This window comes from Periplaneta americana, chromosome 1 (assembly GCF_040183065.1).
Source record: "Periplaneta americana isolate PAMFEO1 chromosome 1, P.americana_PAMFEO1_priV1, whole genome shotgun sequence".
Classification (NCBI taxonomy): domain Eukaryota; kingdom Metazoa; phylum Arthropoda; class Insecta; order Blattodea; family Blattidae; genus Periplaneta; species Periplaneta americana.
Genome location: NC_091117.1, coordinates 195,192,606 through 195,210,023, shown reverse-complemented (window position 1 = coordinate 195,210,023; position 17,418 = coordinate 195,192,606). Strand labels below are relative to the sequence as shown.

The window sequence follows — 17,418 nt, the reverse complement described above, 5'->3', positions numbered from 1 at the left end:
TGTTGAAATAATTCTGTACCTACTTTATAAAAGAGTACCTTACAAACTGTAAATTCAATCTTCACTTCTCCCTGATCTGAAAAGATAAAATTACTCAGACATTCTATCTACTGTCCGTCCAAGTGGTTATGTCGCAGGGTTGTAGAAAGGGGGGAAATCACGTGACAGTTAATTACTTAACAAGGCCCTTTTATTTAAGTTATTTTAAACAGTTGTATAATATTACGTAGACGTCCAATTCCTAACAGAAAATGTTTTCAGAAAAGAGCTAATACAGTCTACCCACTAGCCTTTACAGAGGGGCGAGCAGAAGCAGGTGGGGGAAACCAGGATGCGACATAAGCAAACCGACGCACAGTATCTGTGCGAATATATGACACAATATTGAAAGCTCTTTCTTGACTGGAAAATATTACCATATTTCTGGAACGTACTATACTCATTAACTCAGTACTGTTTACTATGACCATAAGACGATTTTGACTGCATATGCGGTCTGATATATTCTGCAGGACCAAAAATAATCTTTACATAGATTCTTCACCCAACAGTGCATATTACTGTGGAATCCCGGCCACCAGGTGCGCTCCTTATATAATGGCAGTTGACTTAATATAAATGTCAACATACATGTCGAACTTGGAGTCAGGCCACAAAAGGAAAAACACTGGAGGAGAGGATTCGGTCTGGTGCTGTGGATTGAACTTCAGCATAGCTCAATAGTTAGAGTGCTTGGTACATAGAACCAAGGACCCGGGTTCGATCCCCTGTGCCGGGGCGAATTTTCCTCCTCTAATATCAATTGATCAGGAAGAGAAAAAGGAATTAGTTGGATCACTGGCTGAGAAGACACTGTCTGCTGAAGGATGCACTGGAAGGAAGGTGAATGGTAGAAGAGCTCGGGGCAGAAGAAGATATCAGATGACAGACAACTTTGAGATACATGGATCAAATGTGGAGACTAAGAGAAAGGCAGAAAATAGGGAAGATTGAAGAATGCTGGGTTTTCAGTGAAAGATCTACCCTTGGGCAGTACACTATGTAAGTTATGTACGTACGTACGTACATACTATATAGTTGACGCAAATTAGGAAGTTCTCTAGTTTGCACATGTTAGCACAGCATCTATTTTCTAACTTTGCCTACCTAATGGTACATATAACTTGATAATTCACTGCGTTCATAGCATTCATACAGGGTGAGCAAAATAAAACTGACCCGGAAAATTTATAATATTTACATTTATATATGAAGAGTCCACTGCAAGAGTGATGGATGTCATTTGGAATACATTTTTCAGGAGAATGAATTGAAAGTTTGAAATGCTTAGCGCTCAAAGCTTAACTGTGATTTTCCGATCATTACTGGACAATGACTATCAGTGTTAATGCCATATAACTCTCTATGTACATTCTATATGTCTTAAGCTATGCATTGACAGTCTTGGTTCATTTCCGACAAGAAAGTGACATCCATCATTCTTGCAGTGGGCTCTTCATATATTTATAGTTATAAGACTGTTTAAGACTGACCTTTGGATAGTTACGGTTTTTATTCGCTACAGAGCCTGTTTCACGCCATTTTGCACTAAGTTTTGCATTGCAAACTTTGCTGGAGGTTTTGCCAAAACATGTCCAGTCAGAAACTCTTGCGCAAACAGTTCCACACACCTTTTCCATGAATTGTGCTTCACTTAACACTCGACAATGAACAAGCGTTGTTTTATCGTGAGCACCATTTTGTGTTGCATTCAACTGGCCACTAAACATGTCTGCTCCTCTCACTCATTCAAATGTAATGACACAGCGAAGCTCAGGACAGAACATGCGGGAGATGCGCATGGATGGACATGTGACAGCAACCCACTGTTGCATTGAAAACACAATTTCCTGCATTGTCAGGGTCATTTCCACGTCAGTCTTATACATGTAAATTAATATATTTCATATATATTTTCCGCGGGACAATTTTATTTTGCCCACCCTGTATAACAAAGTGAGTACAAGTGACTGTCAGTTAATGTGTTGCTGTTATTTGTAGTTAAGACGAGTATTGTTATCTCATAAACTTCAATTTAGTCAAACTCGTAGGTTATTAATAACATTACGGAGTTCATGAGAGACAGAAAAAAAAAAGTCGGGCAGGAAGTGTTGAGAAAGATGTTATAAGGTGACAGAGAATGTGTCAGATGTAGTAGGAGTTTTTCAGATCACTCTGGTGAGAATAAATTGAAGACTTGAAATAAAAAAGGCTCTAACTGCCATAATAAGGAATTTTGAAATTGTGTGCAAAATGGGATATATAAGCCAAGCCCTGTAGTGCATTAAAGGCTCGAACTGCCACGAATGAAAAAATGTAGTACCAAATGCAATTGACAGATAGCATGTGGTTTAACTGCCGCTGCTGTTAACATATGAAAGGCTCTATGTCCCGCGCGCTTCCTCCTCATTGTTAGATTAAGTGGTGGAGGCAGCAGATGTTTGTAACAGTTTGAGTGGAAAGAAACGACGAATTAAAGGAAAGGTACTGTGGCTGCAATTAAAAAAAAGCTAAAAAATGGAGGAAATGAATACGTAAGTTCAAATAAGAAACATGTTCCTGCAAAAGCTCGTCCAGCACAGGAGGTAAGTCTCATTACTGATCGCTAACCTACATCATGCCTGGATAGACTGTTCATTCTTGTTCTTTTTGCATGAAAGCAACAATAAGGTCTAACTAAATTATGTTGGTTGTGACAACAGAAAAAACTGGTAGACCTAGTGAGGTATAGTACACAGGGTTCTCCATCTTGCTTTCAGAGTCGGTGTGCGTGCAAGTGTAAATGCAAGAACCTCAGCTATGAACACAAGGTGGGCTGTTTGAAGATTTTTATGACCTGGAAGATATTGAAAAGCGAGGGAGTTACTTGATGGGGCTGATGCAAGTATCACATGTTAAAAGAAGATGTCATGGTATCTACGATGACCCTTCACAGAGCAGGAGACAAGCAACTATTCATTACACTGTTCCAGATGGGCAAGGTGACTTAGTGCAAGTTTGCAGAGGAACATTTTCTGAAATATTTTCGTTAACTCAGAAGAAAATCCAGATGTTAACCGAAAAGAAGAAGAATTTGACTGAAATGATACAGTACCTGACAAAAATGATGACCACAAACAGTTTTACAGAAGCATTACAGAATAAACTTTTACTTTATGAACAAAAAACCATTTTTGTTTCATTCGTTTGTCTTCTTCACTATCTTTTTGCTGATTCTGAACTATGGAACTTAGAGCCTTTCATTAAATTTCCACTTTCAGTATGTTTATCATACTATTACAATATTACTTTTTATAAGTTCCTTTGGACACTAGCTCCATACTATGCTTATCTTTCAATTAAAACACATTAATACTGATATTATGACCATTAATTACCTACTATACTTAAAACTCATTTTCCTCAAATTCATGATTATGGCACTTAGAGCCTTTTTTATTTCAGGTCTTCAATTGTAAAGACAAGTGAGGATGAATTATTATTCGAAACTCCCAATGAAAAAGCAAACAGTAGCAGTACGAGTGGTACCCAGTGACAGCAGTAGCTATGGCAGCAGCAATGTGATGGTGGTGGCGACAGTGATAGCAGTAGAAGTCAATTTTATTTAATGATGCTTTCAACTGCAGAGTTTATTCACTTCGACATGTTGAAAAATGGCCGACAAATTTTGTCTGGAACCCTCTAACTGGGCTCTTTTACACGCAATAAATCTATGAGTACAACACCACAAACATGGTAACCTACTACTCCACAGAGGATGAATATTTTAAAGTACCAGGTAGACCTAATTTTATAATATGGAGGTGTAGATTGAAGCAAACAATAATGAATAAATGACTTTCAAAAAACAGTTTGTCCAAAATAAAAAAAAATGCTTCAATATAATTTTTTTATGTAGCATTTCAAAATACAATAATTTAATGCAGTTATATAGACCAAGGTATGAAGTCGATTTGAGCATTTTTAATTTTCCACAATGAGTAAAATTCTATTGAAGCAAGTTTTCTTTTAAATTTTGGACAAACTGTTTTTTGAAAGTCTACTCCTCAAATGTACAGATACGAAAATAAAATTTAGAGCTCCCTTATTGTATAAGTTTCGCTTACAACACACTGTGCTTGTGTAGCAAACAAGAATCCCTGTATATATGCTACTTGTGGACAGTTGTGCGAGACTGTTGCCTACATACAGGTAGACTTCCATCAATACTCGTTCCAAATTTTAATTCCGTATCTGTACAATATTAGGAGGTAACATGGCTGTACACTCACTTGTTCACATATCTTGTGGTGGGATCCCCTTCATTGGCTGTACTACTTCCTTTCTTGCAGCAACCTACATTGAGGGTACTGTACAAAGACATTGATATGACAAATAGAAGAATGTTTGCTATAAACAGCATTTTTAAAAACGGCTTCGAAACATAAGTATCACGAAAATCACACATATATTTCTTAGTAGATGTTATACGCATTTTGCAACAATTCAGTTCATTTATTATTGGGTTATTTTACGACGCTGTATCAACATCTAGGTTATTTAGCGTCTGAATGATATGAAGGTGATAATGCCGGTGAAATGAGTCCGGGGTCCAGCACCGAAAGTTACCCAGCATTTGCTCGTATTGGGTTGAGGGAAAACCCCGGAAAAAACCTCAACCAGGTAACTTGCCCTGACTGGGATTCGAACCCAGGCCACCTGGTTTCACAGCCAGACGCGCTGACCGTTACTCCACAGGTGTGGACCAGTTCATTTATCATGTTGCAGACTTTTTATAGCACATTTTCTTGAAGTATCATTTAAACGACACATTTAAGTCAAATAATTTTCTACAAACCAAAATGAAGTAAACTTCCGCTTTCTGGATTGAATTAAACGCGAAATTAAGATATATATTAAAAACATAAAATTACTTAGTCACACGTTCAAAAGTGTTAAAATTTTAAAAACGGTATATACCTTCGACAGACGGCCCGTTTCAATGTTGTGTTACATCTTCATCAGTGTCTCTTGAACTACTGGTGATCTTGAATTCTGCGATGTGCATTTGTCGAGTGCTGTTATGGTGGGGGCTGGTTGTTTGTGTTATGATGTATCATGATGTCGAATAATGTGTGGGTATTGAACTGTAATTGTGTATTAAGTATATGTTGTGGGTATGTTATTGTATGTTTATATATTTCGTATTGTTCTAAGATGTTTAACTGTGAACTTTTTGGTGTGATGTGTAAAATTTCCATATCTGTTTCTATATTATTGTAGTCATGATTATTGTTCATAATGTGATCTGCATAATTTGATGTGATGTAGGGTTCGGTTATAGCTTTAATATATTCATTATATCTTGTGTGAAAGGATCTTCCTGTCTGTCCTATGTAAAAATGTGGGCAACTATTGCATTTTAGTTTGTAAACTCCAGTTGAATTATATTTATTTGAATGTTTAACGTGATTATTTAGATATTTCTGTGTTGTGTTATTTGTTTTGTATGCTATCTTGTATTTTAGTTTTCTGAATGAAGTTGCAATTTTGTGAGTATTGGTATTGTGATATGTTAATGTTATGTGTTTATTCTCACATACCCCCACCCCTACAATCGACAAATGCACATCGCAGAATTCAAGATCACCAGTATTTCAAGAGACACTGATAAAGACGTAACATCACGTTCAAACGGACCGTCTGTCCAAGGTATATAACTTTTTAAAAATTTTAACACTTTTTAACGTGTGACTACGTAATTTTATGTTTTTAACAAACAAAGTGTTAACGTGAACTTTAATCAATGAATAAGATATATAATTCGCAGGGTTTAAGTAGATGTAATTAATTTTGCGCAAATTGCCATGATATACCCTTCGTATACTTTCCTTTTCCAAAAATCACCATTTAAAATTTATTATGGAATATTAAGCTATAGTAGTTCATTACAATGAGCAGAGAAGAGAATTTATGTAAATGCATTACTGTATTGGTAATTATGTGTTTCAGTTTTAACTGAGACTGTTGATACATGGTTTGTTAGTGCATAGACGTGCATATTTTTTTTTCTCCTCTCTCTTCTTCTTCTTTTTTTTTCTTTTCTTTTTTTTTTATTATCTTGATATATTACTTAATCATTTGTATTTGTATACCATTTAGTACGACTTTGCTAATCAACATTTTATGTCTTGTAACCCACATGTATTCTCCTATTAATATATTAACTGTATAATATATCTCAAGTAAATTAATCGTCGAATTTATCTCGAGCATTTCAGGTCTTATAAATTGTGTGTATATTCCCCTTATGTTATGTAACTGATTCTGATTATGTGTATAATTTTCTATTTTATTTTATATATTATGTAACCGATCTTGACTATTTGTAATTTTATATTATGTAACTGATCTTGACTATTGTAATTTTCTACTATATTTTATGTAATTTCTAAGGTATTTTCTTTTGTGTTGTTTTGTAATCTAATTTTGTATTTCATGTATATTATTGAAACCTGGTTGAGTGGAAGAGAAGGCCTCATGGCCTCAACTCTGTCAGGCAAAATAAACCTACTACTACTACTACTACTATATTTTTGCAGAGCTTCGCCAGGAAACAGGTTTCTCTCAAGTAAATTCTATTGGCCTTTTATTGTTACAGATCGAATGCGATTGCCAAGGAAATAGTGTCTATATGAAGGTTGCTTGAAAAGTTCATACCCTGGCATAGAAATTAAACTAGGATTATTACGAAACAATCTTTATTTCTCAACATAACTCCCCCTGCAATTCACACACTTGGTCCACTGGGGCTTTAATGCTGCCATACCCTCCTCGTACACAGATTCTTTGAGGTTTGCAAAAAAAAAAAAAAAAAAAAAAAAAAAGCCTTTTGCTGCTGCAATTACCTCTTCATTTCACGAAAATTTCTTCCCAGCCAAGTGAGTTGTGAGTTTGGGAACAGAAAGAAGTCTGAGGGTGCGAGATCTGGTGAGTAGAGGGGCCACGGGAACAATTCGAACTGTAGTTCGTGTAGTTTAGCAACCACGATAGCACACATGTGAACAAGTGCATTGTTGTGATGAAACAACACTTTCTTCTTGGCCATACCCGGCCTCTTCTCGCGAATTTTCCCTTTCAATTGCCGCAGGTGATTTGAATAATATTCTCTTTGCTAGATAGTCAATCATGATTATCCTCTTAGAATACAGATGCCATGACTTTCCCAGCCGGATGAACAGCTTATGCTTTCTTTGGAGACGGAGAGTCACTGTGATTCCATTGTTTTGACCGCTGTTTTGTCTCTGTGCACCTCTGCACATGTGTGTGGACATGGTGCCACTGTCATACATCTATGACGCAATGCATGAGGGTAGGCTACTAGAGGGACCCAAGAGATGGAACTTGAACTGAGAGGATTCGATCCGACATCGGGATGTGAATTTATTTTATTTTATTGGGTTATTTTACGAAGCTGTATCAACATCTAGGTTATTTAGCATCTGAATGATATGAATGTGGTAATGCCGGTGAAATAAGTCCGGGGTCCAGCACCGAAAGTTACCCAGCATTTGCTCGTATTGGGTTGAGGGAAAACCCCGGAAAAACCTCAACCAGGTAACTTGCCCCGACTGGGATTCGAACCCGGGCCACCTGGTTTCGTGGCCAGACGCGCTGACCATTACTCCACAGGTGTGGTTCCGGGATGTGAATCCGGTGTGGCTTAGTGGATAGAGCGTCAGCACGTAGAGCTGAAAACCTGGGTTCAAATCCCGGTGCCGGAGAGAATTTTTCTCTGTTCCATTCATCTTTCATCATGTGATGATGCAGAATATCTGCATGGAAATATCATATGTACTTCGGTACATCATAATAATATCCCTATAGTTTGGTTCAGAAAGCCAAAACATTGTTAAAACTACAACCCCTTTAAGTTACAGTGATACAAGACGAAGACCATGTGATCCAATTTCTAGGTTCAGGTTTTGCAAGTGGATTCATGATGGAGAGATAGACCCATCATTATTTCTTACCAGACAAGGCCTGGTTCCACCTACAGCATATGTAAATTCTCAAAACAACTGATATTGTAATATAGAAAAATCATAACTCTACCATGAAGTACCCATTCACGGCCAGAAAATCACTATTAGTGGCGAACAAATTATGGGACCAACTTTAAGGGGTTAGGTACAGCTTACAGCAATAAAATGTTGGAAATATTCAACATTTTTTTCCTCCATTACTGTATCGTGTACAATAATGAAAATTAGTATGTGTAAAACATTGTCCTTCTGCTATATGAAAAAAATATTTTTACGGTTTAAAAAAATTATTTACTTTTTTTTTTTTTTTTTTTTTTTTTTTTTTCAAAATTCAGTTCACTGTGCAGTGATAAAGCGTTTCCCACACAACTCAAAAGCTATCCAACATTTTGTGATGAAATTTTTTGTGTATATTTATGCATGTCATATCTACAATATGATGCAAGATCACTTCTACACCTTTGATAGATTGCCTGATAAAAAATAAATTCATTTAAAAAATGGTCAAATATCTGTATTTTATTCTAACACAAAATAAAAAAAAAATATATTATTTATTAAGAAATGTAGTTGAAAGAGGATGATATTGTAAACATGACTTTCAGCACTAAAATAAAAGAGAGAGAACATGAAAAATTTAACAAGTGTATGAGTTATGAGAGAAATGCTTCATCGCTGCACAGTAAACTACCACCATTTTGAATTTTGAAAAAAAAAAAAATATATATATATATATATCAACAAAATTAAATTTCCATAAGAACTGAACGAGGAACTACTAGCTGGACTTCCATCAAGCAAGGTGTTAGACAAGGATGCGGTCTTTCCCCTCTGTTGTTTATTATATATATGAACCATATTTTATACATTTGGAGGCAAAGTCATCATGCTGGAATTCAAATTAATCGAAACACAGTTCTCGATACACTAATGTTTGCTGACGATCAGGTTATTATCACTAAAACAGAGGATGCTTTACAAAGAGCCATTTATAATTTGCAAATAATCGCCTCAGATTTCAATATGGAAATCTCAAAAGAGAAAACAAAAGTCATGGCATTTTCCGGGGAGAACTCAATTCCAAGTAAGATCATGATAAATAATACCTTAATTGAACGTGTTAATTCATTTAACTATTTAGGTTATAACCTCTCTTACATCACTGATGAAGATATGTCAAACAAAATATCTAAATTTATAAAAATCACTGGCATAATTAACACCGTCTTCAAATCCTCTCATGTTCAGAAACATACAAGGCTAAAGGTATATAAAACACTAGCTCGACTGGTCCTCACTTACGGTAGCGAGGCATGGACAATTAGAAAAGTTGAGCAAAGGCTGACGACAGCTGAAATGAGGTTCATGCGACGAACAGCAGGATGCTCTTTGCTGGAACACCGTAAAAATGTGGACATATTGCAGGAACTAAAAATGGATCCTATAGTTAATTTTGTTCAACAATATCGACTTCAGTGGAAAAAACATGTCGAAAGGATGGATCGCACTAGATGGCCTAAACAGATTCTTACTTATGTACCAAGAGGAAAGAGGAAATTGGGAAGACCACGAAAGCGCTGGCATGAGACCGTAACAGATCCTGTAGGGTCTAATACGTGAAGGATATGATGATGATGATGATGATATATATATATATATAATTTTTTTTAAGTTGTAAAAATATATATTTTTTTTATATAGCAGAAGGACAGTGTTTTACACATACAAATTTTCATGTTAAATATTTCCAATAATTTTACTGCTGTAAGCTGTACTTAACTCCTTAAAATAATAACTAGAGCACTGGACTTATAATACTGTGGACCGGGTTCGATCTCAGGTATACACCTGATTTATAACTTGAGTTGAGTAAGCTCATAGTCCAGATAACACAGGGGTTTTCTCCAGGAGCTCCAGTTCCCCTGTGACATCCCAACAAATCTCCATCATCATCTCATCTCATTGTGGGTGTAGCGTAGATTGCCTTCTATGGCACAACGTGGTTAACGACTCTGTTGGTAAATTGGTCTACACAACTTGTTTCGCATGGGTGAATGACAGTCAAGTACCCATCATCAGAAGAAATAACAATAAAAAAAAACCAGTTTGTCTACAACACAGGAACATCCGGAGCCCCAGCCAAACCTACATATGTTAAAACTACAACAAACCACAGTCTAGTACATACAGTCACGAAACTCAATATGTAGTAAATATGCATCCATAGATAGTTGCTAACCACTAGGATCGCTAATATCGTCTCATTACAGACAATGCGATACAGTACCAGCAAATACTTTACTACAATAATACCAGACAGCTAGCAGTTTTACATGCGAACGACGATAGTGCTGCTACCTACCTGCCGGGATGGAGATACTCGCGAAACAAGCTGTAATCAACTGCAATGTATATTGTTTTTTTTTAAGTAGGTTATTTTACGACGCTGTATCAACGTCTCAAGTTATTTAGCATCTGAATGATATGAAGGTGATAATGACGGTGAAATGAGTCTGGGGTCCAGCACCGAAAGTTACCCAGCATTTGCTCATATTGGGTTGAGGGAAAACCCCGGAAAAAACCTCAACCAGGTAACTTGTCCCGACTGGGAATCGAACCCGGGCCACCTGGTTTCGCAGCCAGACGTGCTAGCCGTTACTCCACTGTATTTTGTTGCTGGGCTAGTTAATTTCTTAATAGTTTTATGAATTAGTACTAGTGTCAGGGCGTATATGTGCTGTTTATAATTGTGACAATTGCAGCATTACAAATTGCTCCAAATCGTACTTTCGATTTCCGACAGTTCATAAAACGTAAGTCAACAACATTCTTTAGTAGGCCTAATTCCTTCGTCTTTGTGTTGATAGAAAAATACAAATTAGTTTTTTTATTTAGACCTAATAAATAAATAGAAGTTAAAATGTACTGGATTTTAAGGTTTTATCAAATTAAGTTTTATTGTTGTCCACATGCCTTTACTAATTATTACAAGCATCAGATTACTATCAATTTTATCTTTGCAGTTGTCAGCAATGCGTATATAAAACATTGCTGTTGTTGTTGTTTTCTAATGCCAGGCGTTTGACAATAAAGTCATTTGACCTCTTGCACTCCAATATTTTTCAAAGATATTATCATGACCAGCCAATGAAGCACAGATTTTGAGGTGTTCCGAATCCATTTCTTGGTTTGAGTTGCACAATGGGCAGTTAGGGGACTGATATATTCCAATTCTATGCAGGTGTTTGGCCAAACAATCATGGCCTGTTGCCAATCTAAATGCAGCTACAGACGATTTTCGTGGTAAATCGGGAATGAACTGTGGATTTTGATGCAGAGAGTTCGATTTTTTCCCTTGGGATTGTGTTACCAAATTTTGTTTGTTGAAGTCTAAGTATGTAGATTTAATAAATCTTTTTACAGAGTAATACGTAGATTTAGTAACAGGTCTGTAAGTAGCAGTGCTGCCCTTCTTTGCTAAAACATCCGCATTCTCGTTTCCCAGGATTCCACAATGGGATGGTATCCATTGGAATACAATTCTTTTATTGAGTGATATTAATTGAGAGATAAAACATTACTGTAAATTCATCCCTAATATCAGATTGATTTTGTCTCGGTAAACCAAAGAAAAAATATGTAACAATTAATTACGGAAAGTAATATGAAGTGTGCAATATTTCTCATAATATGCAGCTCTGATATAAGATAATAATTTTACATTAAATATTATTCAACATTTCTTAAGTGTTTCATATATAATTCCACATTAGTAACTCACATTTTAAAGAGTAGTCTGAATCTCGCTATGTTAATATATGTATATGTGGACGCAATTCCATCCCTCTGCGCTAGATGTCAGGTCCGCGATTTTTTCGCACTCATGCCAATGCTACTAGTATACAGCTGTCCGGTATTATTATAGTAAGGTATTTGGTACCAGCACAGTCTATTGTTCCTAGCACCCTCACAACTCAAGCTTCGTGACTGTATATACTAGACTGTGACCAAACCTCACATGAAATTTTTTATATATCTAAAACAAAAACAAAGAAAGAGTTACCCGCTGATTGAAGGCGCGAGGACAGACAGCACAGGCATAAGGTTTCTCTCCTGTGTGTATGCGTTCATGTTTCCGGAGAGTACCACCATCAGCAAACGCTTTCCAGCAGAAGCGGCATCCATAGGGACGCTCACCAGTGTGGATGCGAGCATGAATCTGCTGACTGCTGCGTGACCCAAACGTCTTGCCACATTCTGCACACGAGAACTGACGTGCAGAAGGTTCTTTGTTGTGACTGTGACGATGGTTAATGAGAGCACGACCATCAGGAAATTCCAACCCACATTCCTCACATGATACTGCTTTGTCTCGATGAGATACCATATGCCTGTAAACAAAAATATTCCCATTTATAACTAAAGGCTAGTCTTCAGTATTAAACATTTAACAACAACATGTTAAATGTTAAATTGTTTACCGTTAACATCCCAACATGTTGATTGAACATGATAATGATAATTTCATTTAACACTTTGTCCACACTGTTAAACACGTTAAACTTGACTTTCTTTGCGTAGTCCACCATAAACAGTCTATGAGATTTTAATGTAGGTAGTGTCTTATTTTCAAATCTTGGACAAAGGACTCAGATGATGATTTGACTTTTGTAATTGCCTCTATTGCCTATTACAAGGCCTTGCAAAGAAAGAAAATGAGAATGTGGGTGCGGCAATATCTAAGTAAAAGACACTATACAGAAGACATTCTAAACGAGCTTAAAGTTCAAGATCGATTTGGATTCAAAAACTTGCTGAGAATGTCAGAACACGATTTTAATATAGTGCTGCAAAAATACTTTCTGTTACATCAGAGAAAGACACAATTTAAGAGCAGTCACTTCATCTCAAAAAAATTACAGCACAATTGATTGATTAAATTATCATAGGACCTATGACATGATAGATGTTAAAGAAGTGGGTAATATCGTACAATTATTCTTTCTGAAGTTTTACGAACGTTAACATACATCACCAAATACGACCATTACTGACGTCAACATAGTATTAACGTTTCGCGTAAGACGAGAGTACGAAAACTCTCTATTGTATTCTCTAGAACAGTTAAATAATAATTCCAGTTCTCTAAAACAGTCAGCCTTCTTTATTTTGTCTCTGTATTTTTTTTTTTGCAGACACATCCCACGAACAAGGCCTTTCCATCAGTGCGTTAATTTTATTCTAATGTATTTTCTTTCGTCCATTCCATTACTTCGAACAACTTACAACCAACACCAAGGATCAATGATAGTATAAAAATGATCAAGATATGCGCCACAAAATCGGAAGTTAGTTGTTGCTATAGAAACTGTACAAACTTTGCCGAACTGTACCGACGCTGCACAAGCAAATGAATTGACTTGACATGTGTTCCATTGCTGCTGGAAAACACGCCAACATGTTAAAAGTGTTAACTTCAACATACTCAGTCAACATGTTAAGTCAATTGAGACTTGAAATGTCTATATACATGTTAAATCAACATGTTAGCTTTAATTCACAAAACTTACGAAGATTCCTAATACAATTAAGTTAGAAACAAGTGAACTAACATTTGCATTGTTTTTGAAGAAAGATTCGGCATCACCAAAAAAAGTGGTATATTTCAATTAATGAACAACTAATGCACTAAAACTTTGTATTTACTTAATTATGTGAAATAACGTTACATTAAATTGCCCAAAACTTAGGTCAGACAAACAGAGTAAGCTACAAAATGTATCACTCAATATTCATTTCATAGATTTATTTTAATTTGAAGATCTCAATAAGAAAGATTTAAGAAATAATAAATCTCCAGCAGAATAAGGCCTGAATATGGAATTATTTCAAAATACTGAAGATACTTTTAACATAATTTACTTTACATTCCCAATCTACTTTGGCAAAGGGCTAAACTACCCAGATAGCTGTCAAAAACCACCACCATCACCATCACGACAACTATCACCACCACCACCACCACCACCAATAATAATAATAATAATAATAATAATAATAATAATAATAATAATAATAATAATAATAATAATAACAATAATAATAATAATAATAATAATAGTAATAATAATAATAATAATAGTAATAATAATAATAATAGTAATAATAGTAATAATAATAATAATAATAATAGTAATAATAATAATAATAATAGTAATAATAATAATAATAATAATAGTAATAATAATAATAGTAATAATAATAATAATAATAATAATAATAATAGTAATAATAATAATAATAATAATAATAATAGTAATAATAATAATAATAGTAATAATAATAATAATAATAATAATAATAGTAGTAATAATAATAATAATAATAGTAATAATAATAATAATAATAATAATAGTAGTAGTAGTAGTAATAATAATAATAATAATAGTAATAGTAATAATAATAATAATAATAGTAATAATAATAATAATAATAATAATAATAGTAATAATAATAATAATAATAATAATAATAATAATAATAATAATAATAATAATACCGATCTGTAACAAAAGGGACAAAATAAATTAAGACAGAGGCATCAGTCTTTTCAATTCTGGCTCCAAAATACATACCACATTAATTAAACAAAAACACTTTTTACGAGAAGGTCTGGAACTTCTAGAAAGTGTTATTTACTTCCTAAAAATATAGTGTATACAGGAATAACTTCTACATTGCAGGAGAACTTAAAGAGGCAATGTAAGAAGAGAAACTGAAAGCATTACAAAAACAGAACTTTTGCATTGAATAACAATTTCATCAAAAGATGTCGGGAATGTGTGAATGCAGATGGGCACCACTACAAACAACTCTTATACCACAATTTTTAAATCAATTTCTGTACCATATTGTACATTATGGTATCTTGCTCAGGATAGGGACCAATGGCGGGCTTATGTGAGGGCAGCAATGAACCTCCAGGTTCCTTAAAAGCCAGTAAGTAAGTAAGTAAGTAAGTAAGTATTGTACATTATGGTCAATAGTATGCATTGATATATCATTTAAAACTAGGCAGCAGAAATGTTAGTATATGTATATTTGCATATAACTTATTGTAAATTTAATTACAGTACTTAAAAATATGTTATTGTGATTGTGTGAAATATATTCGAAGTTTGTGAAAGTTCATTGTTACTGTGTGTTTCTTACTAGTAAATTTAAAAAGTACTAAGAATATGTAAATATAATTGTTAAATGGCTTACACAGCGCAGAACTGCGAACATTTTACTCTTCACCTGACATAATTACGAACATTAAATCCAGATGTTTGAGATAGGCAGGGCATCTAGCACGTATGGGCAAACCCCGAAATGCATATAGAGTGTTAGTTGGGAGACAGGAAGGAAAAAGACCTTTGGGAATACTGAGACGTAGATGGGAGGATAATATTAAAATGGATTTGAGGGAGGTGGAATATGATGACAGAGACTGAATTAATCTTGCTCAGGATAGGGCTGAAGACAGGGCAGCAATGAACCTCCTAGTTCCCTAAAAGCCATAAGTAAGTACATAATTGTTAGATGATCGACAGGTGTCTTAATTTCTACTCTCAGCTTCTCCTTTTAAGAAAAACCAGCATTTAAGAAAAATATAATTAATCCCCCACTGTTTGAAGGCAATAATGAAATTCACTATCTACAATATACAGTAAGGTGAATCAGGGCAAGTGTAAATTTGGGACAAGTGTAACCTATGCCATTAAACGCAAAGTTTGTAAAGTGGCGCCAAATATCGAATGTTCACGCTACTAGAAGCTACTTTACATGTATTCTTGTGTGGAAGCATTTTTGTGCCACTTGAACGGAAGAGCAAACTCATAACTTTTGTGATAATCATCTAGATGGAGTGCATGTAACAAATGAAGTTTGTAAGGAGTCAGATGAAGACGTTTCTTTAAAGCTCTATGAACTGTAGTTTTCTGAAGCCCTAATTGTCAGGCACATTTATGAATTGATTTCTTCGAACTCAACAAATGCTCTTCGGATGGCTTCTACCGTTTCATCATTTGTTGATGGTCTTCCAGTACGCTTTTTCTCCAATAGGCTTCCAGTTTCTTTTAAATGTCTATCCCAATGACGAACATTATTTTCGTGTGGTGGTTCTTCATTATATACGCGACGAAATTCATGTTGTACACAAGTCAAAGATTCAAATTTTTTCCAGCCACAAAATACATTGCACTATTCTTTGGACATCCATCTTATATAATTAATTGTACAATGAAAATTATTGCATTTGTTTGATTGTCACCATCTTTCGTTGCCTTCAGAGTCTAAAACTTAGACGAAAAATGTTGAGAATTTTATTTTCATCTGGCACCAATATTACATTTCTACCTCTATTCATTCAAAAAATATAATCCTCTGAAACCCCACCTGGGCCAATATTACATTTCTACCTCTATTCATTCAAAAAAATATAATCCTCTGAAACCCCACCATGACTTCTGGGACACAGTGTATTTAAATTTATAGCATTTTCAGCAATTAAAATTTTATCCATGGCGCTACAGCCCATGAAGGGCCTACACCGACCAGCCGGCTGCTGGCCTCACACCCACATGTCGAAGCAGAGGTGGACGATCATCCAATCAGAATGGAGGTATTGTGTGGTTAGCACGATGATCCCCCCAGCCATTATAGCTGGCATTCGCAACCGGATTTCGCTACCTATCGTAGCTCCCCAAGTGCATCACAATGCTGGGTGGCCACTGGTTCCATACACTGGCCGAAATTTCATTAGAAAATTTCTTCCCCCATGAGGACTCGAACCAGCGTGCATTCCGTAACGCGAGTCCTAGGCAGGACCAGCAATTAAAATTTTATTATATATTTTACTGACGTATAAAATACTCTTGGTTCAGTATTTTAATGCTGAAAGAATGTCACAAATAAAACACTTCACATTATCTTCAATTCTAATCAATGGTGCCAGGTAAATGGCACATTTCCTCTTCACATGCTTTACAACCTTTATGCAGTAACTAATAATTTGCAATTTCATGTAAAGGTGTGTCAAATATACATGGTAAAACCACATGGTACCAGATGCTCAGGATTGGTGCCAGTGCCAGTGCCAGTGTGGCATGAATGGTTGTGGGGGTGAATAGCCATAAGAAACGAACATGTGTGAAGTTGTTCTCACTAAGGAGATGTTAAATGAAATTGACCACTGATTAGAGAGAAGTCTTACAACATCATCATCCCGCCATGTAGCTCAGCAGGTAGGGGTGTCACAGTCTTCAGTGATAAGAGGTATGAAACAATTAAAATTAAAACCTTACAAAATTCG

At 35.3% G+C, this 17,418-nt stretch overlaps 1 protein-coding gene across 3 annotated transcripts in view; it reads right to left on the bottom strand.

The window, feature by feature from the left end:
- LOC138706126 (zinc finger protein 93-like) overlaps positions 1 to 17,418 on the bottom strand; it is a 45,005-nt gene that overhangs the window by 4,423 nt on the left and 23,164 nt on the right. For all 3 annotated transcript variants that reach the window (XM_069835115.1, XM_069835122.1, XM_069835126.1), the window contains one exon: positions 12,127 to 12,454. In XM_069835115.1, coding sequence (XP_069691216.1) covers positions 12,127 to 12,454 — 328 coding nt within the window. The remainder of the gene's footprint in view (positions 1 to 12,126; positions 12,455 to 17,418) is intronic.